The following is a 24765-nucleotide window of genomic DNA, read 5'->3' as shown; positions in this document are numbered from 1 at the left end:
CTCAGAATCCTCATGACTATACCTATGACAACAGCAGAAGCAGAGTGAATGTCCTCAGCTCTGAAGAGGATGAAGACATTCTCGAACGCTGTTTCAGATGACAGCCTTGGCAATGCTGTCAGTTGAGAAATGATTGAGCAAACTTTGTATACAATATGACATTATGAGAAATCTTCTGAAGAATTGGAGGATAGGGGTGGTTGTAAGGGGTGGTGGAGGCCACAAACCAATAAATAAATAGCCAAGTGCGACAGCATGGAAACCTTCTGAACCAATGCTCCAAATAATGGAAAACTTGGAGGAAAGGGGTGGCTGTAAGGGGAGGTGGAGGGCACACACAGTTTCTCCCAGCAGAGAAGCAGCTGTGACAGCACAGCAGGGACCCCTTCTGAACCAAGGCAAGACTCTTTAAGTAACCTTGAAAAATGCTAAACAATTGTACTATTGCACTACTTAAGTGTCTATTGTTTCTTGAGAAGGAAGGAGGAGGATAGAGAGAGAACCAGAAGAGGTAGAAGCCACACACACTTTCTCCTCAAATATCTCCTAAAAAAATGTTAATAAAAATAATCAGGATTAAATTAACATTGCAAGGAAATAAATGTATTGATAAATACTTTTTGACTCCTTTTCCTTTTTCATTATATGATCTGTACAAAGTCTGGGTTTATTTATTTATTTATTGCATTTATATATCACCTCATAGCCGAAGCTCTCTGGGCTGTTTACAGTTAAAAACATTAAAAATAAGTATACAAATTTAAAACCATACCAAATTAAAACCCATAAAAACCGATAGGCAAGTTAAATGCTGTTAAAAATGCCTGGGAGAAAAGTCTTAACCTGGCGCCAACACTGTTATCTTTTCGGCGTCAGGAGCACCTCGTTAAAAAGATCATTCCATAATTTGGGGGCCACCACTGAGAAGGCCCTCTCCCTTGTTGCCAGACTCCCAGCTTTTCTCAGAGTTCCCCTGAACAGATACAAGATATAAAAGCAAACCTCTCTGTAGAAAAGGCAGTGATACTAGCATTTGCATTTTTCAGCCCTGTACCCACCTTGTTAAATGGTGCTTACTCCTAAGTAAAGTTGCATTGGAATGCAGCCTCACTCACCCTGTTGCCTGACAGAGCCTCTGTTCAGCAATTCAGAAAAGGCTAAAAAGTATTTTTTGATACATACCTTTCTTCAAAATGACTGGCAGGCATCTCTCCACCAAAGATCACCCTACTTCCATCTCCCCAAGGATGGATATGTGTGTGTGTGCACGTATACCTACACACATGTATATATATACATACACACAAAGGCAGAGCTCTCTCTATGCATACATTCAATGCAGTGGGGGGTGTAACCTTCCCCCCATTAAGGAATGAAACAGCTACCCTGTCTAATGCTACCACAGCTTGCCAAGTCTCTAGAATTCACTGCATTTTTATTTTCTTTTTTTTAAAAAAGGTGCCAGCACCTAGGTCTCCATCATGTTCCAGCCTGTATCATAGAAGGCTCCATTTCCCCTCTCTCTGATCGGATATGAGAATTGGTGTACTAAAGACACTTCCTACATGCTCAGACATGCTCCCTTTAGATAAGGTGATTGACAGAACTGATAATATTGAAATCTTGATTTCTATCTGTGTTAAAAGTTGTATGATTTTTATAGTGCTGCGCTGACTTGTTTTATGTTTGTTGTGTTTTTGTTTTTACATTGATTGTGCATTTTTATTGTTTTTATGTTTGTAAGCTGCCCTGAACTCTGTTTTTAACAGTGGAAAGGCAGGATATAAATCCTCTTAATAAATAAATATTCCATAACAGGCATTTAAGGTTGAAAATGAAGGATTTTTTAAAATCTTCATATCCTCCCCCAGTTTTTGGTGGTAATTGCTAGGCACAAAACAAAACTGGCTGCAACACTGGACTGGATGAGAGCTAACAAACTGAGGCTTAATCCAGACAAGACTGAGATGCTGCTGGTGGGTGGTTCTCCTGACCGGATGGTGGTTGTTTGACCTGTTCTGGATGGGGTTGCACTCCCCCTGAAAGAGCAGGTCCATAGCTTGGGAGTCCTTTTAGAAGCATCCCTATCACTTGAGGCTCAGGTAGCCTTGGTGGCACAGAGTGCTTTTTATCAACTTCGGCTGGTGGCTCAGCTACGCCCCTATCTGGACAGAGAGAACCTCGCTTCAGTAGTTCATGCTCTGGTAACCTCTAAACTAGATTACTGCAATGCGCTCTATGTGGGGCTGCCTCTGAAGACGGTTCGGAAACTGCAGCTTGTGCAGAATGCAGCAGCCAGACTGTTAACGGGGACCAGACGGTCCGAACATATAACACCGGTTCTGGTCCGCTTGCATTGGCTGCCTATATGTTTCCGGGCCCAGTTCAAAGTGCTGGTTCTAACCTACAAAGTCTTACATGGCACAGGACCACAACACCTGATGGAACGCCTCCCCCGATATGAACCTACCCATACACTACGCTCAACATCGAAGACCCTCCTCCGAGTGCCTATTCATAGGGAAGCTCGGAGGGTGGCAACAAGAAAAAGGGCTTTTTCAGTGGTGGGCCCCGATTTATGGAACAATCTCCCTGAGGAGATACGCCTGGCGCCAACACTTCTATCTTTCCGGCCCCAGGTTAAAACTTTCCTCTTCGCCCAGGCATTTTAATATGTTTTTCACATGTGTTGGAACTGTTTTACCTTTTTAAATTTTTTAAAACTTTTAATGTGTTTTTCACTTCCGGGAAGGGTGACTTAGCCTGTGCCTGCTTTTGAGACGGGCTCCTGCCTCAAAAGAAGCTTATTCAGATATATCAGTCAGTTTTTTCTTTTTTTTTTGACTGATTAAACTTCTCCCGGGTAGGGAGAAACGAAGAGATTAACCTCAAAGCCTATTTTTGTTGGGACGACCAGATCTCATTAATTTATGGGACGAGGTCCAGCCGACGAAGGTGGGACGGATTTTTAACAGCAAGCTCTATCTGATAAAGCGAACGTTCACCTTATCTTCTAAGAGAGAACGCACTAACAGGCAAGCACCCTTCTTTCTATATTTTTCTTTTACTTGACTTAAATTGTTGCTGTTTAAAAGAGATTTGCCAGATTGATCAGTTTTTGACATCTCACTGGGGAGCCATAACTTCTCTCTGCTACGCACTAATTAATAGCTTATCTCTGTTTTTGTTGCAAAAAGCTGTCCTGGATTTGCATTCTAAAGATATACACAGAAGAGGGATTTCTATTCCAGATTTTTATTTTGAAAAATATTATACTGTTTTGAGACTACTCTCTTTTTGGTCTATTTTATTTTGACGAATCTGTTTCTTGACGATTGCCATTAATTGTTTCGATCCTGGGAACTGCATTTTGTTTACTTAACTATTGGAGAGATAAGGCTGTCTGCTCTGTTTATACTGTGATGTCACCAAGTTTGGAGTATTAACCCAATTGTTGCTGAAATAAGAAGTGGTTTTCCTATATTTTTCTTTTAAAATGGCAATTAAGAAAGTGGCTGAAAATCTGGAAATAACTATGTTTCAGAAAATAATGGATGAGATTGAGATAATGAAAATTGAATTGAGTAAAATGAAGCAGGAGATTAAAGATATAAGGGTCCCTGTGAGAGAGGTGACCCTGGAAGGGGTCCCTGTGAGAGAGGAGACCCCGGAGATTGGAACAGGGGTCCCTGTGAGAGAGGTGACCCTGGAGACTGGAATAGGGGTCCCTGTGAGAGAGGAGATCCCGGAGATTGGAACCAACGTGGAACAGGAACAAGATTTGGAGTCTATGGACTTTAGAAATAAAATCTATTGTTTGGAACTCAATGTTATCTCTGAAGAAATGAATGAAGATTCTAGAGATAAAGTTATCAATGGCATGGATAATCTTCTGGACTGGAATGATGTGATGGAGCCCAATATAGAGAAAATCTATGGAATTAACTGCAGCCATGTGACAATGGAAAAACTTTTAAGAGATGACCCAGTGTATTTTGAAAAAAAGAACAGAGATATGATTTTACAGCAGTATTTCAGCAACCTATTCAGAATGGATGGCAAGAAAATATTTGGGATAGAGGTAATCCCCATCAGACTCTTACTATATGACTATGGCTTTGACAGCAAGATTATTATGGAATACTGATAATGGAAGATTGGATATTGAAATTACTGGACTTAACAAGACTACTGAAGATGGAAGATGGAAAATGGAACTAATAGAGATAATAGAACAATGGCTACTGAAATTATTGAACCTAACAGATTCTGATGTGATGGATTAATTGAAATGTTTATTTTGACTATGGTTATGACAATAAGATTATCATAATTAGTAATGAGATGGATTAATCGATATGCTTATCTGGAAAAAAAAATTGATAGATATATTTCTTAAAGAATTGAAACCTCTCTTTGACTTTTTGTGGAAAGAATAAAGTAATGTTTATGAGATTTGATGATTAAGTAAGATAACTACTGGAGGAAAGTGATTTTATAATATGACTTAAGAGACAGGATTGTTATATATTATAGACTTATAACTGATTTGATCTTTGACAAATGGGAAGTCAATATTTTACTCTTTATTTTTTATTTTTGTTTTTTTTTTCTTTTTTCTTTTTTTCTTTTTGTTTAACTATTTTTGATTTTGTTTTTTGTCTTTGAATGTTTTATGATTTTGTCTTGTATGTTTTATGAAAATCTGAATAAAAATTATTGAAAAAAAAAAAAAAAACTTTTAATGTGTTTTAAATTGTTAATATGTGTTTATTGTATTTTTGATGTTGGTCTTGTGAACCGCCCAGAGTGCTTCGGCTATGGGGCGGTATATAAGTTTAATAAATAAATACATACATACATACATACATAAATAAATAAATAAAACTGGACAATGCAACTTTTAATATGATAGAATTTTTATTGCAAAGTCTATAGACCATAGCAAACAAACAAAATACATACAAATATAGAAAATTACAATATAGTACATATATCCAACAAGACCAAATGCAATGAATCAGGACTTCGGTCTAATCAGATCCTTCCTAATCACCATGGCTTGGTTTAGATATTTGGCCACACGAAGGGTGGTTGATTCATCAGAGCCCTGAAGGAGAATTGTTAAAAGCGTGCTGGCTGAACGTCCAGGAAAAGTTAAAAAAAAGGGAGTTAAAAGTTCGTTTCTGACAGCCACATAAAATTTACATTTAAAAAGAACATGCATGACGGGCTCCACCTCATGCATACCACATGGACAGTACCTAAGATTTCTTGGAGTCTTGTCGTACCTGCCCTCCAGAAGTCTCGAGGGTAGGGCATCAAAGCGGGCCAAGGAAAAAGCCCGCCTGTATATAGGAACAAAAAGCCAATGTAAATATCGCATCCCTTCTGAAGAGGGAGAGACAGTCAGGCCCAGGGCCAGGGGAGAACATGGGCCAGAAGCTACTGCTAAAAGCTCTTGGTTGTCTATATCTGTTAGTCGGTGTTTCACCACTACAACTTTTAATATGATTAATTTGCCTAATCAGGACATTATTTGCATTCTATGCAAATTATGAAGGTAATTTATAATTTGCATAATATGAAAATCAGCCTGCCCCGATTTGTGGAATTGGATTATGGCAACCCTAACCTTCCCCAATACCTAGTTTTCTATCTGTAGGGAGAGAATTCTGTCATTTGAGTTCCTCACACCATTCCCAGATGTTGGGAAGAGCCCTAGCTCACTGCAAGAGCATGTGCCTTGCATGTAGAAGGTCCAGTTTCAGTTCCTAGTGCTCTCCAGATAGGACTGGGGAAAAATCCTGCCTTGAAACCCTGGAGAGCTGCTGCCAGTCAGAGTAGACAATGCGGAGTTAGATGGGCCAGTGGACTGACTCAGTATAAGGCAGCTTCTCGTGTTCCTAGTGATGTAGCCTGGGCAGTGTTTTATTATTTTTATTTATTGCATCTATGCCTACCTTTCCTCCACGAAGCTGAAAGTAGCCTACAAGGTTCTGTCCCCACCCTCTTCTCCATTTTATCTTCACAAAAACAATTGTGAGGTAGGTTAGGCTGAGAGAATATAACCCAAGGTTTTTCAGAGCATCAAGCTTCAGGGCTGAATGTGGTTTTTGAACCCTTGTCTCCCAGGACCTAGGCCATGATGGCATAAAACGTTGTTGGTTGTTGCCTTTTGTTATGCCTGAAGAGTTCTGTGCAACCTGAAAGCCTGCATGATCATATAGCAAGAAATCATATATAGAAAGAAATCCCGTTTTTTATCCTAGGAGATATGAAGACTAGGCTACCCTGATTGCACCGCTTTGGGTTTTTCCATAGAGATGGGGGGAAATTAGAATGAAGTATGCTCTAGCAGTGGCATCTCTATGGCACAATCCTTATAAGCCCTGGGAGTTAGTAGGGAGGGGAAAATATTTCAATTTTTGACCGGAATTTCCTGTGAGGACTAAGCGTCTCTCTAAGTTGCCCTCCTGCCATTTGCTGGAAGCCAAAGACTACATTTCCCAGCAAACCCTTCGGCATCTATATACACACACGCCGTTTCATGAACGTACAAGTTTCGGTCCGCTTCCCGCTGCCTACTGGGACATGTAGTCCATTTCGGGTACTGAAATCGATGCCCATAAGAACGCTTGCCTATCCTTACAGGAATCCTTTTCTTCCGCTTGCCCCGGATGTACTTCCTGGGGCAGGGCGAAGAGGAGGGGGTGGCGCGGAGGGGCCCTCAGGTGGTCGCCTAGGAGGCCTGTAGCTTTCGAGGAAGGCCCACCTCGGAACAGCCTTGCCGGGTAGGCCGCCGCCGCCATGTTCGGCTGTTTGGTTGCGGGGAGGCTGGTGAGTGGCGCCCATGGGTGGCAGCGGAGGATGGAGTGGGCGGGCCTCTTGGCCTCGTGTCTCTATGGAAACGAAAGTGAGGAGGGGGGAAGAGGGGGACGGGGTTGCCATGGGAACTAGAGGGCACGCTGGGCACTGGGCCGCTTATGTGGTGACCTGTAAGGCCCGGGCCGGGTGGGGAGCCTCTTGTGGGTTTCCCCTACAAGTGAATTCAGGCGCGGGGACGAGGAAAAATTCCCCTAATCTAGCCTCATAGGGGCGCAGAGATTTTGGGGGGGGGTGTTATCTGAATTTTTAGCGCTAGAAACTATTTTTGTTCAGTAGCAGCCTCCTGGGTAGGTCATAAGAAACAGCTTAGACTGCAATCCAGTACATACTTACCTGGGAGCAAGTCCCATTGAACCCAGTGCAGCTTACTTCTGTGTAAACATGTACAGTATTGGATTGCAGCCTAAAGGCGTTTCTTTGTATAGACATTTCTATGCTAACTTTATAGCGCAGAGAGGAAGGTTGGAGAGGGTCTCCAGGCAAGAGGTTGGGAATTTAACTGATATCTTCTAATTAGGGATGGGGAACCTGTGGCCCTCCAGGTGTTATTAGGACCCCCAGCCAGCATGGCCAGCAGGTAGGGATAATGGGAGCTGGAATGTGTCAATATCTGGAGGGCCACAGAATATTTATCTGTCATTGGTTAAAAGATTGTGACTTTCTCCTCTGAGGGAGGCTTCATGTCTTAACAACTCTGTGAAAGATAGAAATACAACAGGTAGAGGAACCTGGCCTCATCTATGTGTTCACCATGGGGAAAGACTGTACCTGTTGAATTAACATTCAGACTCTTATCAAAGGAGGGAAGGCTTCTGTAATATTCTTCTGTTGTCTGCATAGACTTGACAATTTCCACTCAGTTCTTCCAAAGCAAATCTTGTGATGCTTTGCTAAAAGTCTGTGGAAAGGGCTGGCTTTCACATGGCCCCAGATACATGTGTTTTATGCATGAGGATGGATGTGAGTCTCAGCTTCCTGCACACTTCCCTATATGTATAGTCTGTATTGTATATTGCAGTAGCGTGTGTAAATGCCTGTAAAAGGAAGCCACGCTCGTGAGATCTGAACATAAGAATGGGATTAGGGATGCTAAAAAAGAATTTGAGGAGCACATTGCTAAGAACATAAAAACCAACAACAAAAAATTCTATAAATACATTCAAAGCAGGAGACCATCTAGGGAGACAATTGGACCCTTGGATGATAAGGGAGTCAAAGGTGTACTAAAGAACGATAAGGAGATTGCAGAGAAGCTAAATGAATTCTTTGCATCTGTCTTCACAGTGGAAGATATAGGGCAGATCCCTGAACCTGAACTAACATTTGCAGGAAGGGATTCTGAGGAACTGAGACAAATAGTGGTAACGAGAGAGGAAGTTCTAAGCTTAATGGACAATATAAAAACTGACAAATCACCGGGCCCGGATGGCATCCACCCGAGAGTTCTCAAAGAACTCAAAGGTGAAATTGCTGATCTGCTCACTAAAATATGTAACTTGTCCCTCGGGTCCTCCTCCGTGCCTGAGGACTGGAAAGTGGCCAATGTAACGCCAATCTTCAAAAAGGGATCCAGAGGGGATCCCGGAAATTACAGGCCAGTTAGCTTAACTTCTGTCCCTGGAAAACTGGTAGAAAGTATTATTAAAGCTAGATTAACTAAGCACATAGAAGAACAAGCCTTGCTGAAGCAGAGCCAGCATGGCTTCTGCAAGGGAAAGTCCTGTCTCAGTAACCTATTAGAATTCTTTGAGAGTGTCAACAAGCATATAGATAGAGGTGATCCAGTGGACATAGTGTACTTAGACTTTCAAAAAGCGTTTGACAAGGTACCTCACCAAAGGCTTCTGAGGAAGCTTAGCAGTCATGGAATAAGAGGAGAGGTCCTCTTGTGGATAAGAAATTGGTTAAGAAGCAGAAAGCAGAGAGTAGGACTAAACGGACAGTTCTCCCAATGGAGGGCTGTAGAAAGTGGAGTCCCTCAAGAATCGGTATTGGGACCTGTACTTTTCAACTTGTTCATTAATGACCTAGAATTAGGAGTGAGCAGTGAAGTGGCCAAGTTTGCTGATGACACTAAATTGTTCAGGGATGTTAAAACAAAAAGGGATTGCGAAGAGCTCCAAAAAGACCTCTCCAAACTGAGTGAATGGGCAGAAAAATGGCAAATGCAATTCAATATAAACAAGTGTAAAATTATGCATATTGGAGCAAAAAGTCTTAATTTCACATATACGCTCATGGGGTCTGAACTGGCGGTGACCGACCAGGAGAGAGACCTCGGGGTTGTAGTGGACAGCACGATGAAAATGTCGACCCAGTGTGCGGCAGCTGTGAAAAAGGCAAATTCCATGCTAGCGATAATTAGGAAAGGTATTGAAAATAAAACAGCCGATATCATAATGCCATTGTATAAATCTATGGTGCGGCTGCATTTGGAATACTGTGTACAGTTCTGGTCGCCTCATCTCAAAAAGGATATTATAGAGTTGGAAAAGGTTCAGAAGAGGGCAACCAGAATGATCAAGGGGATGGAGCGACTCCCTTACGAGGAAAGGTTGCAGCATTTGGGGCTTTTTAGTTTAGAGAAAAGGCGGGTCAGAGGAGACATGATAGAAGTGTATAAAATTATGCATGGCATTGAGAAAGTGGATAGAGAAAAGTTCTTCTCCCTCTCTCATAATACTAGAACTCGTGGACATTCAAAGAAGCTGAATGTTGGAAGATTCAGGACAGACAAAAGGAAGTACTTCTTTACTCAGCGCATAGTTAAACTATGGAATTTGCTCCCACAAGATGCAGTAATGGCCACCAGCTTGGACGGCTTTAAAAGAAGATTAGACAAATTCATGGAGGACAGGGCTATCAATGGCTACTAGCCATGATGGCTGTGCTCTGCCACCCTAGCCAGAGGCAGCATGCTTCTGAAAACCAGTTGCCGGAAGCCTCAGGAGGGGAGAGTGTTCTTGCACTCGGGTCCTGCTTGCGGGCTTCCCCCAGGCACCTGGTTGGCCACTGTGAGAACAGGATGCTGGACTAGATGGGCCACTGGCCTGATCCAGCAGGCTCTTCTTATGTTCTTAAGAAGAGTCTGCTGGATCAGGTCAGTGGCACATTTAGTCCAGCATCCTGTTCGCTCAGTGGCTAAGAGCATTCTCCCCTCCTGTGGTTTCCAGTAACTGTTAAGAAGTGTACTGCCTCCAACTATGGAGACAGAGCATAGCCATCATGGCTAGTGGCCACTGATAGCCTTGAAAATGAAATGTACTGCCTTCAAGTCGATTCTGACTTATGGGTGACCCTATGAATAGGGTTTTCATGGTAAGCGGTATTCAGAGGTGGTTTTACCATTGCCTTCCTCTGAGGCTCAGAGGCAGTGACTGGCCCAAGGTCACCCAGTGAGCTTCATGGCTGTGTGGGGATTCGAACCCTGGTCTCCCAAGTCGTAGTCCAACACCTTAACCATTACACCACACTGGCTCTCACTGATAGCCTTATCCTCCATTAATTTATCTAATCCTCTTTTAAAGCCATCCAAGTTGATATCCATGACTGCCTCTTGTGGAAACAAATAACTGTGCTGTGTGAAGAAGTACTTCCTTTTGTCTGTCCCGAATCTTCCAACATTAGTCTTCATTGGACATCCACGAGTTCTAGTGTTATGAAAAATTATGAGAAAGTCCTCACTTGTACAATTGTTCCACCTTTTTCAGTGGTACAAGCGGGCTCTTTCTCATAATTACTGCATGTGGAGACAGTGATTCATATTAAAGGTTATATGCATTGTGGGTGACGGCCTGCAGACCCAAGGCTCACATCTGATCACTAACGTTTTCTGCACACCCACCCTGTGTGTGAAGTGACCCAAACAGGTATTTGATTGGAGCCCAGCAACTTTCAGTTCCGATTCTAGATGTGCCCACTGCAGCAGAGATCTGACTTTCTGTTGCTCACTAGCAACTTTTCACTGTTGCTTCCCTCCTCACTGTCTCCTTCCCATCTTTGGGGCCTTTGCTGTTGCCCTGTTGCGAATTAACTCTTCGAATCTTGCATGATTAAGGCAGCTTGCATTACAGAACAAAGATGGCTAACATCTATGTGCTTTTAAAATGTAAGGTTTGGTCACATGGAAAGCCATAGAGAGTAACATGTTATGTTGTGGCTTGTTCAGTATTATTACTTATGCAATGATGTTAGCAAATCTCTCTTCTGCCGTAAAAGGCTAGGGCAAGGATGGTTCTGTGAGGCACTTATGAAACTAGTTGTATAAAGCTAGCACTGTCATGTTTAATTAATTATGCTTAATTGATTAAAAATATTTTGTTCAATGAAAAAAGTGTCTCATTAATTGGGCAGAAGATTTTTTACATTTTAAAAATAATGTTTTTAATACAAAAGGGTGGGAGAAGCAAAGCGAGCCAAGTTGAAAATGGAAATGGACTGCCTTCAAGTCGATCCTGACTTATGGCAACCTTATGAATAGGGTTTTCATGGTAAGTGGTATTCAGAGGGGGTTTACCATTGCCTTCCTCTGAGGCTCAGAGGCAGTGACTGGCCCAAGGTCACCCAGTGAGCTTTATGGCTGTGTGGGGATTCGAACCCTGGTTTCCCAGGTTGTAGTCCAACACCTTAACTACTACACCATTAGCCTGTAAGAACCCCCCCCTCCAAAATCCACAGTTGGGCACTACCTTTACTAAGGCCAATCAAAATCCTGTTAAAATCTGCACTAGCTTGGACTGAGTGGCCTTATAGTCCTCTTTCTAATGCTACTATTCTATGAAAAGAGGCATTCCCTCTTATTTGAAAGAGAAGGAATGCTTCCTCCAAGATCAAGCATGCTGTGTTTCATGCATGCAAAAGGACAGTACACTTCTCTCTTTAGGACTATGATTTTTTTCAGGTGCAGATTCAATCAATTAATTGTCTAAACTTGGATTAATTGGCTATAATTATGTAAATGTACAACGGCCCTTTGTAAAATCCATAACTTATTTAAACAGGTTAAGCTACTTAGGGCAGTGCCAGCCTATGTGGCCAATAGTCACGTCTTTGTAGTGGTCTCTTCTGTGCAGTGTTTAACCATTTAGTACATGAGGGGAGTAAGGTATTCTGCTGCAGTGTGAAGCGTGGTGTAGACCCTAGTTAGATAGGACAAGGGTGGTCTGCACGTTCTCTGTTCCAGCGTATGTGTGTTTCTTTAATGAAGTACTTTTGATTTTGGTGGTGGTGTGTTGGTAGCTCAAATTCATGTATTGTTACCTGCTTTTATTTTGTAGGTGCAAACAGCTGCACAGCAAGTGGCAGAAGACAAGTTTGTGTTTGACTTGCCCGACTATGAAAGCATCAACCACGTGGTGGTCTTCATGCTGGGGACCATTCCCTTTCCAGAGGGAATGGGTGGATCTGTCTACTTCTGCTATCCCAACGAGAATGGGGTGGCAGTGTGGCAGCTCCTGGGTTTTGTAACAAATGAAAAACCAAGTGCCATCTTCAAAATTTCCAGTCTAAAATCTGGTAAGAGGAGTGCATGCAACTATTAGAGCCTGGGGAGGGGTCACTGTAGGGATTTGCAACTAATGGCCAGGAGCCGACTTCAGCTTCCGGAGTACTTCCGATGTGGTCCGTAGCATAGCTCTTAGTCCCACTCTGAGGCACAGGCAAAGGACTTTTCATCCTCTCCTCTCTGCCTTCCTGTTGGCATATTAGCAAAAGGGGTTCTATGTTCCTTGCTTATGTCTTAGTTCTCACAGGGGAGCCATCAGCAGAGGCCCATAATGAGTGACCAGAGGAGTGGGGAGAGAAAGGGAGATAAAAATTCTTTAGTTTGTATCTCACCCCCTGGGAAGATTAGTGGGTAGCAGCAGCATTGTGACCTTCCAGCCCTTAATTCAAAATATGGCTGTTAAAAAAAAGTGTTTGACTAGGGAGATTGCTTAGCTAGAACTACCTTGCCCTACTTAGAAGTTGTTCTGTGGGACTTTGCCAGAGTTGATGGTAAAATCATTATATTCTGCGATCTGAGAGGCACAGGAAGAGAACCCAGAATCGCTGTTTGTGTTGTCTTTGGGAGTATTTGTATGTGCTTTTTACTGCCCTCTACTCCCAGAGTAGGGTTCTTTCTCAAATCAGCCTCTATGAGTTATATCCAGCTAAGTCATACTCAGAGTAGACCCACTGAAGTCAGCAGGTAACCTTTGATTTCAGTTGGTTTACTCCAAGCATGTTTAAGCTGGATACCACCATATGTCTCTGGAATCCTATTTCTGTGGTGCATCTCCGCAGTGCTGATTCTTTTACATGTTTAGGTTTGGAATTAATTGGATTTTACTCAAATTTTATACTTCTACTCAAACAAATAGGTATTGCAGCTCTTTCAATTGGCCTCTGGTTAGTTAGTAGTTGGATTTACTGGTTTTGTTTTTTGTGTGTGTGTCGGCTATTGAATTTCACTTTATTTTGTTATATTTCTCATTGTGTGCCACCTGGAGTGCAGGAAAGGTGGCTATACATTATTTTATGAAATAATAACAGGTGGCTTCTGGTTGATAAATCTGGTAGCTGTTTGACATGATATTAAAAAATTATGTCCTGCTATAACAGGGGTGGGGAACCTTTTTTCAGCCCAAGGGCCACATTCCCTTCTGAGCAACCTTCCAAGGGCTACCTCCCACTGGTGGGCAGGCACAGAGATAAAAGTGGGAGGAGCAACAAATGTAAATTTTACCATTGTACAGTAGGCTAGTTTCTACACATTCTCACACACCCTTTTCTAGACAAGCAAGGCACATTATCAGAGTTTGCAGATATATTCCAACGAGACAAAAATATTTGAGGTGTGAAGCAGGACTGTGAGGGGTGTGGCCTGCGGAGAGTTCTGGGGGCCAGATACAGAAGCCTGGAGGGCCACATTTGGACCTTGGTGCTGAGGTTCCCCACTCTTAACGCTATAAGGTGGAACTGCATATAATGGAGGGCAAGGTAGCTGTCGCCAAAACTCACGTCCCCTTCTCGGTAATGTGCAATGCTACAAAGTACTTGACATCATCGAGAGCAGCTCTCTGAAGTGTTGCTGGGGAAACCCAAAGAGCAATGATGTTGTGCCCTGTGTTTAGTGGCATCACATGTTATGGGGGAGAGTCACTACATAATATGTTGTTCTGGACTTGATTTGCACACTGGGCCATGCTTTGAAACAGACTGTGTTTTCATCAAGCAGCCAGCAAAAGCAAGAAAGTTCAGGTTTGGTTTTCTTGCGATTGAACACATGACTCTTCCTTATAGCATGTTTGGTTTGTTCTTCCCAGTAACTTCCCTCTGTTGCTAGAGATTATGATTTTGAAACACTGTGCTTTTAAAATGTAATTATTTGTTGTCATAGGGCTGTGTTCTCTGTTTTATATTGCTGATAGAGGAAGATGCTGCATTTGTTTAAGAAGTCTTGTGTAAATCTGGACCGTGTTCTCAGTAGAGCAGGACTTACGTGTTAGGCCACCTGTGATGTCTCTTTTAGGAAAAGGCAGCCATCATCCATTTGGAGCTATGAATATTCCCCAAACGCCATCTGTAGCCCAGATTGGGATATCTGTGGAGCTGCTAGAACTCATGGCTCAGCAAACTACTGTAGCAAGTGCCGCTGTATCATCAGTCAGTTCGTTCACAGAGGTAACTAGGAAGCCATTTTGATTCCAATGGTTACTGGCACAGCAGCCTCTTCATTAATGGGCCTTGGAGTATTGGACATGATACTGTGAAGACAAGTGTTTCATTAGAGCAGCAGTTTTCAAATTGTGTCCAGAATTCCTCAATGCAACAAACAATAATGTTCCCTGAAAGACAGCTTCTCATTGCTACTAACCTTCACTTGCTAATGTGTGGCTTTAAGGGAATGCTGAATCTGTTCTGGGGCACAGCCTCAATTTTCACAGACTGACAATGAAGCCCAATATGAACTGACTTCCCCCCCCCAAAAGCTTCCCTAATCCCTTGCCATATGCTGGAGGTTCCTCAGCAGATGACTCAGTGTGAAAAGTGTTTCCTGAAAGCAATCTACCAATCTAATCGCGAATTTACTCGTTCATTTTTAAAAAAGCCATTTCTCTAATTTTTCTGTGGTTATTGGCTTGGAACCTAAGATTAGCGAAAGGAAGGAAGTTCACAGAAGGAAAGTTTCCTTCCTCCTCTCTGCATCTTTCCCTGAAAACCCTCTTTGGGAGGTCAGAGGGTGCCTCTGTCCTGAAACGGAGTGATGGGCTACGGGGAATAATTACTTAAAATTGGGATTCTGACCCTGCACTCCATCCCACATTATTCAGGAGGCTGCCATTGACCCTCCAGAGAGGGTTTATTTGGGTTGGAGTGATTCTGGCTGCAGCGAGGAGGAGGGGATGGGAAATTTCTTCTTTTTGTTTTTCTTGTGATCCAAGCCAATGTACATACACCATTGTGGTAAAAAGAAAGGTCCTGTGTTGTATTTTCAGCAACTAACTGAGATGGCTAAATCTCTCTCACCACATGATGGATGTTTTTATACATATTTAAATATATATTAAACATATATTAAAATATAATTTTAATGTAATAGCTTTTTATAATGTAGATGTACCAGAGGTAAATACAGATACCATATATGTTAAAGGGTATTTTCAACCAAAACCATGGCTTTCCATCTAAATTTCTAGGGCACTGATATATAACATTATAGCAAAAGAGGAAGGGAGTGAGCCCCATTTAACACAGTAGGACTTACTGTGTAAACAGACAGAGGTTAATGCAATAGGTAACTTTTTAAAGGCACTTGAATAAGTAGCAGAGTTTTATATTAAGTGGGTCATTAATCTGTAATGAGTAATTTTAGAAGAAGATACCAAGTACAATATAAATATTTCTGCTTAGCCTGCCTCTTAGTTTGTTGAGTGACTTTTTGTTTATTAAATGAAACTTAAGAAACTTAAATTAGACCATAGATTCCCCCCCCGAATTCCTAATACAATGGTTAAAACAAACACATAAACTTACCCTCTCTCTTATCACTTTGAGAAGAGGTGGCAGTTTGCAAAAACATTATAATACTGTGGTTGGCAACGCTATGTACAGACAGACAACTCCTTAGAAACACTTTGAACACAGAGTTAGCCTATTCATCTCTATCTGTATTCCTAGCTAATATTCCTCTTTTTATTTTTAATTTATTTATACAGATATTTTAAACTGCCAAGTCATGAAAAATATTGTGGTGGTGTACAGTAAAATCAGTAGACATCATAAAATTATAAAATGAACCCACCTGTACACTACGCTCAACATCCAAGGCCCTCTTCTGGGTGCCTCCGAGGGAAGCTTGGAGGATGGCAACAGGGGAGAGGGCCTTCTCAGTGGTGGCCCCCAAATTATGGAATGATCTCTGTGATGAGGTGCACCTGGCGCCAACACTGTTATCTTTTCGGCGCCAGGTCAAGACTTTCCTCTTCTCCCAGGCATTTTAGCATGTGTTTTTAAATTGTTTTTTATGTATTTGTATATTTGTTTTTAATGTTTTTAATTGCTGTAAACCGCCCAGAGAGCTTCGGCTATGGGGCAGTATATAAATGTAATAAATAAATAAAATCATAAAATACAGAAGTAATGACCAACCCTAAATCAAATTAATTCTTTAAAAACGCTTGGTGAAATAGAATTGTTTTCAACGTGCAACGAAAGATTAAAATTGTAGGAAACAACCCAGCTGATGCTTCTCAAAGTGGCTTACAAACCTAAGAACAACTTGCAGTGATAAAATATTCCATAAAACTTCTCTTTGGGGGGCACAACTTCCTAACTGAAAGCTCTCTTGCCCCGTGGGTGGTAGAGCTCATCTGTTTCTCAGTGCACCTCACTAGGGCTTAATCTGTTCTTAGAAGTTGCTGATGGAGATTGTTTTATACATACAAATCGCTGACAATGCTTTTTCTTTTTTTGCTTTTTGTATTTCAGTTCACTCAAAAGATGCTAGACAATTTTTATAACTTCACTTCATCCTTTGCTGTAACTCAGGCCCAAATGACACCCAACCCATCTGAAGCTTTCATTCCTGCAAATGTAGTTTTGAAATGGTAAGGAGCTTGGGGGGGAGGGGTTGGAATGTGTCTTCAGCAACACAAGGTCTTGGTAGGATTGAATTAATCCTGCTGTAGGAATATTATCCCTAACTATAAGAACTGCCTTTTTAGTATAGCAATAGTCAAATTATATACAGTATATGACTAAGAGTACTTCACCTGTTTAGATTAGCCTTGTAAATAACCTCTTGCCTGACTGTCTGTGGCAAGTCTAGTATGCCTTCAGGCAAGCGGGACCAGGAGTTTAACAGAAGTTGATACAATTTTTAAAATAAAGACAAATTCAGTTGGGTATGGGTGGAGAAGCATGTTAATAAAGTTTTTATGGGTTAGTGTCTTGTGTGAACTTATTTGAAAGGCATATAGTTTTAAAACACTACCCTTGAAGACTGTTTAGGAACCACAGTTGTCAATTTGTGATTACCAACCTTCTGATAAGGCATAACTGTTGGGAGCATATGCAGTTAGTGTTCTTACAGCTTCACTAGCTGTCAGCCAAGGCCTCTAATGTTTAGATGATTTATCCTTAACAGAGTATTAACTGATTAAATGCTCTTTGATCAACTGAAACAGTGCCATTGATTAATCAGTCAGAAGATTTTCAAGTGTTTACATTATTTTTCATACATGCAAAAAATAAGAGGCATTTTCTCCTGTGTGTGTGAGAAGAGGAAATGTGTCTCTTAAGATTCCTGTATTCTTTCAAAGTGTCATGGGTTCTACTATACATACCTTTAAAGATTGAGTTAGTTAATTGATTGACTTAAAACTCATATGATTAATCAGCTAGGATTTCCTTAATCAGGTGGCTATATTAATTGCCAGTATGCTTCTTAGCTCTATTCAGTGGGTTGGTGTCATATCTAAATACTCTGGACCTAGCATCGGAAAGGGAGTGACTCTTCCTGGCAGAGATCTTGCATGGAGATGCTGCTTTCTGTTCTGTTTTTTAGAGAGAGACGTGTTCAAGGATTGTGCAGAGCACTGCTTTTTCTGTAGTAGTACGGGCAGCAGAAACAGAGAACTCCCTCCCTACAGAGGCCTGTCATACTACATCATTATTAAGGCTTAGAGAAACCATGAAAAACTACCTGTTCTTTAAGGCTTTTGAAGGAATTTAGTTATAATTTATGGGTTTGCCGCTTCATGCTCTAACCTGAAACATTTCATTTTCAGTTTTAATGTTTGAATTTTAATGTTGTGACTGTTTGTAGAGGATTTTGTAATTGCCTCAGGTGGCTTTAAAGTGGGGAACTAATTTTATAAATACTAAACCTAAATAATATAGCAGAACAAGTGCTTAGTCACAGCAACCTGATAATTTCCTGAGTGAAAGCAACAGTTCATAAAAATGGCATGGTTGGGAAGTCAGATCTCTTACCTCTAATTAATAGACAGAAAAAAAATCATTGCCACAGTTCTTCCCTCCTTGTGCTTGCAAAGCCTTTTTGTTTGTGGTAGGGATCCCTTTAGGTTCTTGCAAAGGATCTATTCCCCTGATTTCCCCATAAGCCTAGTGAACTACTGCTGTGCTGGGCTCAGTGCCTCATGCTTGGCTGTTCCTGAATGTGAATACTTGCTGTGCTTCACACAGCTCAACCTATGTCATATGGCTTACCTTGCATCCCAAGGTTGTTGTGAGGATAAAATGGAGGAAGGAATTAACCATGTATATGCCACTTTGAGCTCCTTGGAGGAAAGGCTGGCTATCAGTAAGTCAAGAAATTGCATACAGTTACTTAGAAGCCAGCTCATCACCAGGCCTCTGCTTTATAGTACATTCTTGTTTTTTGTGGGAATAGTCTTTGCAGAGGGAGAGCCTGGAGAGGATCAGCTTGTTGAATAACTATGTGACATGCAGGAGGGCCTCATATTGTCCTGAAGGAATTCCATTGCACCAGGCACAGCAGTTTGCGGGCCAGTGGTGGGAGAGGAGAAGTCTTATAAGTCTTGGGAATCTTTTCTTTGTATGCAGAGGGCCTTAATTTGATCATGGCCTTAATTTGTGATCCTCACAAAGCTCAGCAAAGTAGCCAGAAGGTTACTGTGGCTTTCATGTGGCACCTTTATTGTACTTATCATTGTTTTTCTTCTAGGTACGAGAATTTCCAAAGACGACTAAGTCAGAATCCTTTCTTTTGGAAAACATAATCTCGAGCCAAGTTCTTTGCGTGCTAGCAAATGGTCACGACTTAAAGATGCAGAAAACTGAGCCTACTGAAGAAAGTCTGGATGAGTTAATTAAAGCAGAATGGGGGGCAAACAGCTTTTGTAATATTTGTGGGACTTTTGTTAAAAATTAAAGCCCTAAAAAGCAGTCATTGTAGTTTCTTTTTTTAAAAATAAAGTTAAAATCTTGAACTAAAACACAAACTACTTATTATAAATTGTACACTATTTCAATACTGTTAACGAGCAAATAGGTCCTTCTTTAAGTGCTTCTTTAATGCTCTAGGGTCTGACACTTATGCATACCAAACTGCAAATAAAACTTTGTTAGAAGCCTATGCCTCTTTTTAAAGATGCTGATAATAGTTCCTTGCGTAATTCTGTCTTAATAGATGTGATTCGTTTGGATGCCTTTTGCCACCTGGCATAGCCTGGCATGTATGTTGCATGTTGGGTGTCACAGCTATTAACCTCCCCATGCCTGGGATTCACCAGAACATACTCTCTGACAATCCAATCACAGAGCTACCAGTGGCCAATTTTGGGTCTTGCTTTCAAAGATTCTCTGGCAAGAAGGAGATCTGTCGCTGGTCATTTCCAATTTAAATAGCATTGCAGAAATAGATGTTGCAGAGTTGCCCTTGTAGATCCAGCTGAATCTATGGCCCAGTGCTTTCTCTTAGCTATTCACAGATCTGTGCATTTCTGTTCCAATCTGATTGTCCATTCAGCCTCCTCCTACCCCAACTTGTTTTATTCACATTTCCATCTATATTTTTTTTTACTGTGGACAGTCTGCCTAGTTCCAGCAACCTCCAGGTTTTACAAATCCCAGTACTTAAGGCATGTCAAGGATACCATGCTTTCTTTTAAAGTTAGGGTGTTGTTTTTCTTGAAAAAAAGAAACTATTTTTGCCCTCATGATGGTTTAGCCAAAAAGGAATGAGAAAAATGAATTAATTTTAATACTTTTAATCACCAGCATATATTTTAACGAGTGTCCAGTACTTTATTCTCTGAAGAAATTACTGTTATGCCTTAACCTTTTCTATATTTCAAGTATCTGTCAGCCATAAAGCAGATTTATATCAATAATGACGGAATGTGATTTCTGATGCAGGATTTCAGACTGGGCATAATTTGTCTATTTTACCTTTCTTGCAGTAACGATTTGCCTTTTTTCTCTGAAGCTTTCCCATTCTCCACTATGTTACATTATTAGGCTTTTTTCCCCTATAAAGTTTGCTAGTTTTTTAGATCCTTGTTTTATTACTACTGTCTGATCTCTGAAGCTAAGCAGGGTCAGGCCTGGTTAGTACTTGGGTGGGAGACCGCCTAGGAATACCGGGTGCCATAGGCTTAGAGGAAAAATGGAAATTGGTTGCCTTCAAGTCGATTCTGACTTGTGGTTGACCCAAAGGCAATGGTCAACCACCTCTGAATACCTCTTACCATGAAAACCCTATGAATACATCCAAAAGATTCATAGGGTTGCCATAAGTAGTGATTGACTTGAAGGCATATAACAAGAAGACATTCTTGCTTCATAGAGGAGATACAGATGGGTGAATAAAGATAGGCAAGTCTGTTTTGTTTTTAAACTGGGTCAGTGTATACTGATGTGAGAAAATGAATGTATGAAGAATACACAGCTCTTCATACTGAACTCTGTAGATGTAGTGCAGTGCTACTCAAAAGCAGGCATACCTTAGACCAGCAGACATTAATAAGAGAACAAATAAGTACTACCACTTCTATTACTCTGGGATCAACTCTGCAACATTTTTAACATATATTTTATTTGTAAAATAAATGTATTAATTAGAAAAGCAGGATATAAATATTAAATCTAAAACCTGATCTAATCAATTACATATATTACTTAAAATACAAATATACTCCACAGAGTATACACAGTATATGGATGTGACTGGAAAAAAGACAGTCGTGTCAAGCCAAAACGAAGGCTAATATAATTTAAATTAAATTGCAAATCAGTCGTTTTAGTCTACATAGCATGTAATGCTTGTTTTTACGTTTTCATGGAAGCTTTGTTCTACTCTGGTATCTGGAAAATGAGTTACCAATTTTCCAATAAGTCTTTTGCCATTTAAGAACCCTCCCAAATTATTTTGTAGTAAGTTTAGCTAGTGCATGTTTGCACATACACAAGTGTGGCCTCACATTTTTCTACTGCCATTCCATTGGTGGAAGAGGCTGATGTTCTCACTTGCTAACAACAATCCTTGTTGCAAACAACATTTTGCCAATAAAGGTTTCTTAGTGACATTACTACATTACTATTAACTGGTGGCGGTGGTGATGTGCCTTCAAGTCGATTACGACTTATGGCAACCCTATCAATCAGTGACCTCCAGTAGCATCTGTCATGAACCACCCTGTTCAGATCTTGTATGTTCAGGTCTGTGGCTTCCTTTATGGAATCAATCCATCTCTTGTCTGGCCTTCCTCTTCTACTCCCTTCTGTTTTTCCCAGCATTATTGTCTTTGCTAGTGAATCATGTCTTCTCATGATGTGTCCAAATTATGATAACCTCAGTTTCATCATTTTAGCTTCTAGTGACAGTTCTGGTTGAATTTGTTCTAACACCCAATTATTGGTCTTTTTCGCAGTCCATGGTATGCGCAAAGCTCTCCTCCAGCACCACATTTCAAATGAGTTGATTTTTCTCTTATCCGCCTTTTTCACTGTCCAACTTTCACATCCATACATAGAGATTGGGAATACCATGGTCCGAATGATCCTGACTTTGGTGTTCAGTGATACATCCTTGCATTTGAGGACCTTTTCTAGTTCTCTCACAGCTGCCCTCCCCAGTCCTAGCCTTCTTCTGATTTCTTTTTTATTTATTTATTTATTATTTCAATTTATATACCGCCCTTAGCAGAATAGCTCTCAGGGCGGTGAACAAACAAGATAAAATACAATATATCATAATAAAAATCATAAAAACATATACAAACAAACAACAAAAAACACTACAAAAACACAATACGACAAAAATTAAAAATACGGATTAAAAGATTAAAATGGTTAAGAAAATTAAAATGCCTGGGAGCATAAAAAGGTCTTTACCTGGCGCCGAAAAGATAAAAGTGTAGGCGCCAGGCGTACCTCTTCGGGGAGGCTGTTCCACAACTCAGGGGCCACCACAGAAAAGGCCCTAGATCTAGTAACCACCCTCCGGGCTTCCCAATGGGTTGGTACCCGGAGGAGGGCCTTAGATTCTGAACGAAGTGAACGGGTAGGTTCGTATCGAGAGAGGCGTTCCACAAGGTATTGAGGTCCCACGCCGTGTAAGGCTTTATAGGTAAGAACCAGCACCTTGAATCTCGCCCGGAAGCAAATAGGAAGCCAGTGCAGGCGCGCCAAGACAGGTGTTATATGCGAAGACCGACTGGTCCTCGTCAGTAGTCTGGCAGCTGCGTTCTGCACCAGCTGAAGCTTCCGAATTGTCTTCAGGGGCAGCCCTATGTAGAGTGCATTACAGTAATCCAATCTTGAAGTTACCAGAGCGTGAACAATGGAGGCGAGGTCGTCCCTGTCCAGATAGGGGCGTAGTTGGGCTACCAGACGAAGATGGTAAAACGCATTCCGTGCCACCGAGGCCACTTGGGCCTCGAGAGACAGGGAAGAGTCGAGAAGAACCCCCAAACTACGTACCTGTTCCTTCAGGGGGAGTGTAACCCCATCCAGAACAGGGTTAACATCCACCATCTGAGCAGGGAAGGCATTCACCAACAATGTCTCGGTCTTGTCTGGATTGAGTCTCAGTTTATTAGCTCTCATCCAGTCCATTATCGCGGTCAGGCAACGGTTCAGCACATCAACAGACTCACCTGAAGAAGATGAAAAGGAGAAATAGAGCTGCGTGTCATCAGCATACTGATGGCAACGCACTCCAAAACTCCTGATGACTGCACCCAGTGGCTGCATGTAGATGTTGAAAAGCATGGGGGACAAAACCGACCCCTGAGGGACTCCGCAATGGAGAGTCCATGGTGTCGAGTGATGTTCCCCAAGCACTACCTTCTGGTGACGATCCGCGAAGTAGGAGCGGAACCACTGCCAAGCAGTGCCCCCGACACCCAACTCCGCGAGTCTCCTCAGAAGGATACCATGGTCGATGGTATCAAACGCCGCTGAGAGATCAAGGAGAATCAACAGAGTCACACTCCCCCTGTCCCTCTCCCGACACAGGTCATCATACAGGGCGACCAAGGCTGTTTCGGTGCCAAAACCGGGCCTGAAACCGGATTGAAATGGATCTAGATAATCGGTTTCATCCAAGAGCGCCTGGAGTTGGCTGGCAACCACCCGCTCCAAAACCTTGCCCAGAAAAGGGACATTTGCCACTGGTCTATAGTTGTTTAAATTATCTGGGTCCAAGGAGGGTTTCTTTAAAAGAGGTCTCACTACTGCCTCCTTGAGGCTACCAGGGACCACTCCCTCCCTCAAGGAGGCATTAACCACCTCCTTGGCCCAACCGGTGGTTCCAGCCCTGCCAGCTTTCACTAGCCAAGATGGGCAAGGATCCAGAACAGACGTGGTCGCCCGAACCATTCCAAGCACCTTGTCCACTTCCTCGAGCTGCACCAACTGAAACTCATCCAATAAAGAAAGACAAGGCCGTGCTCCGGACACTTCAATGGATTCATCTGTCACAACATCAGAGTCAAGGTCCCTGCGGATACATGCAATCTTATCTTGAAAGTGTCCAGCAATTTCATTACAGCGGGTCTCAGATGTTTCCATAGTATCGTGGGGGCCAGAGTGTAAGAGCCCTCGCACGACTTTAAAAAGCTCCGCTGGGCGGCTTAAAGATGATCTAATAGAGGCAGCAAAATAGAGCTTCTTTGCTGTCCTTACCGCTTTTGTATACAACTTATTGGTGGCACTTACCAAGGCATAATTGTATCCACTGGGAGTTTTCCTCCATCTGCACTCCAGCCTCCTCCTCTCATGTTTCATCGCTCTCAGCTCCGGGGTATACCACGGAGCTGTATGAGCTCTACAGCGAAGGGGGCGCGCGGGAGCGATCGTGTCAATAGCCCGGGTCATTTCTGTATTCCACAGTGCGACCAGGGCCTCGACAGGAGCACCAGTCCTATCAGCCGGAAAATCTCCCAGAGCCCTCTGAAAACCTACAGGATCCATCCGGCTCCAGGAGCGGATCAACTTAATAGATCCTCCACCTTTGCAGAGGGAAAGAGCCGCTGTAAGTCTAAATCTCAGCAAGCGGTGATCTGTCCATGACAATGGGGTAGATGAAAAACACCCCACCATCAGATCACCATCTCCATGTCCAGTGGCGAAGATCAAATCGAGAGTATGTCCTGACACATGTGTTGGGCCAGTAGAAAATTGAGACAGCCCCATTGTTGTCATGGAGGCAATGAAGTCCTGAGCTGCGCCAGATAAGACAGCCTCGGCATGGACGTTGAAATCCCCCAGTACCAAAAGTCTAGGGGACCTCAAAAGGACCTCCGAGACTATCTCTGTCAGCTCAGCTAAGGAAGCTGTTGGGCAGCAAGGTGGACGGTACACCAACGGTATTCCTAGTCTGTCTCCCTGGCCCAACACAAGGTGGAG

The 24765-nt window shown here is 42.1% G+C and overlaps 1 protein-coding gene across 2 annotated transcripts; it reads left to right on the top strand.

Annotated features, from left to right (window-relative positions):
- Positions 1 to 6605: 6605 nt before the first annotated feature.
- On the top strand, positions 6606 to 19484 carry HIKESHI (heat shock protein nuclear import factor hikeshi). 2 transcript variants are annotated; one of them, XM_061629621.1, is made up of 5 exons: positions 6606 to 6840; positions 12165 to 12402; positions 14399 to 14550; positions 16858 to 16976; positions 19079 to 19484. In XM_061629621.1, exons 1-5 carry the CDS (start codon positions 6811 to 6813, stop codon positions 19131 to 19133), a joined length of 594 nt encoding a protein of 197 aa, XP_061485605.1. In that variant the 5' UTR covers positions 6606 to 6810; the 3' UTR covers positions 19134 to 19484. The 2 variants fall into 2 exon arrangements, with proteins under 2 accessions (XP_061485605.1, XP_061485606.1); XM_061629622.1 differs by having other exon boundaries at positions 6609 to 6794.
- The last annotated feature ends 5281 nt before the right edge of the window (positions 19485 to 24765 follow it).

Source organism: Rhineura floridana, chromosome 5 (genome assembly GCF_030035675.1).
Source record: "Rhineura floridana isolate rRhiFlo1 chromosome 5, rRhiFlo1.hap2, whole genome shotgun sequence".
Lineage (NCBI taxonomy): Eukaryota > Metazoa > Chordata > Lepidosauria > Squamata > Rhineuridae > Rhineura > Rhineura floridana.
This window is presented reverse-complemented; position numbering and strand designations above follow the sequence as displayed.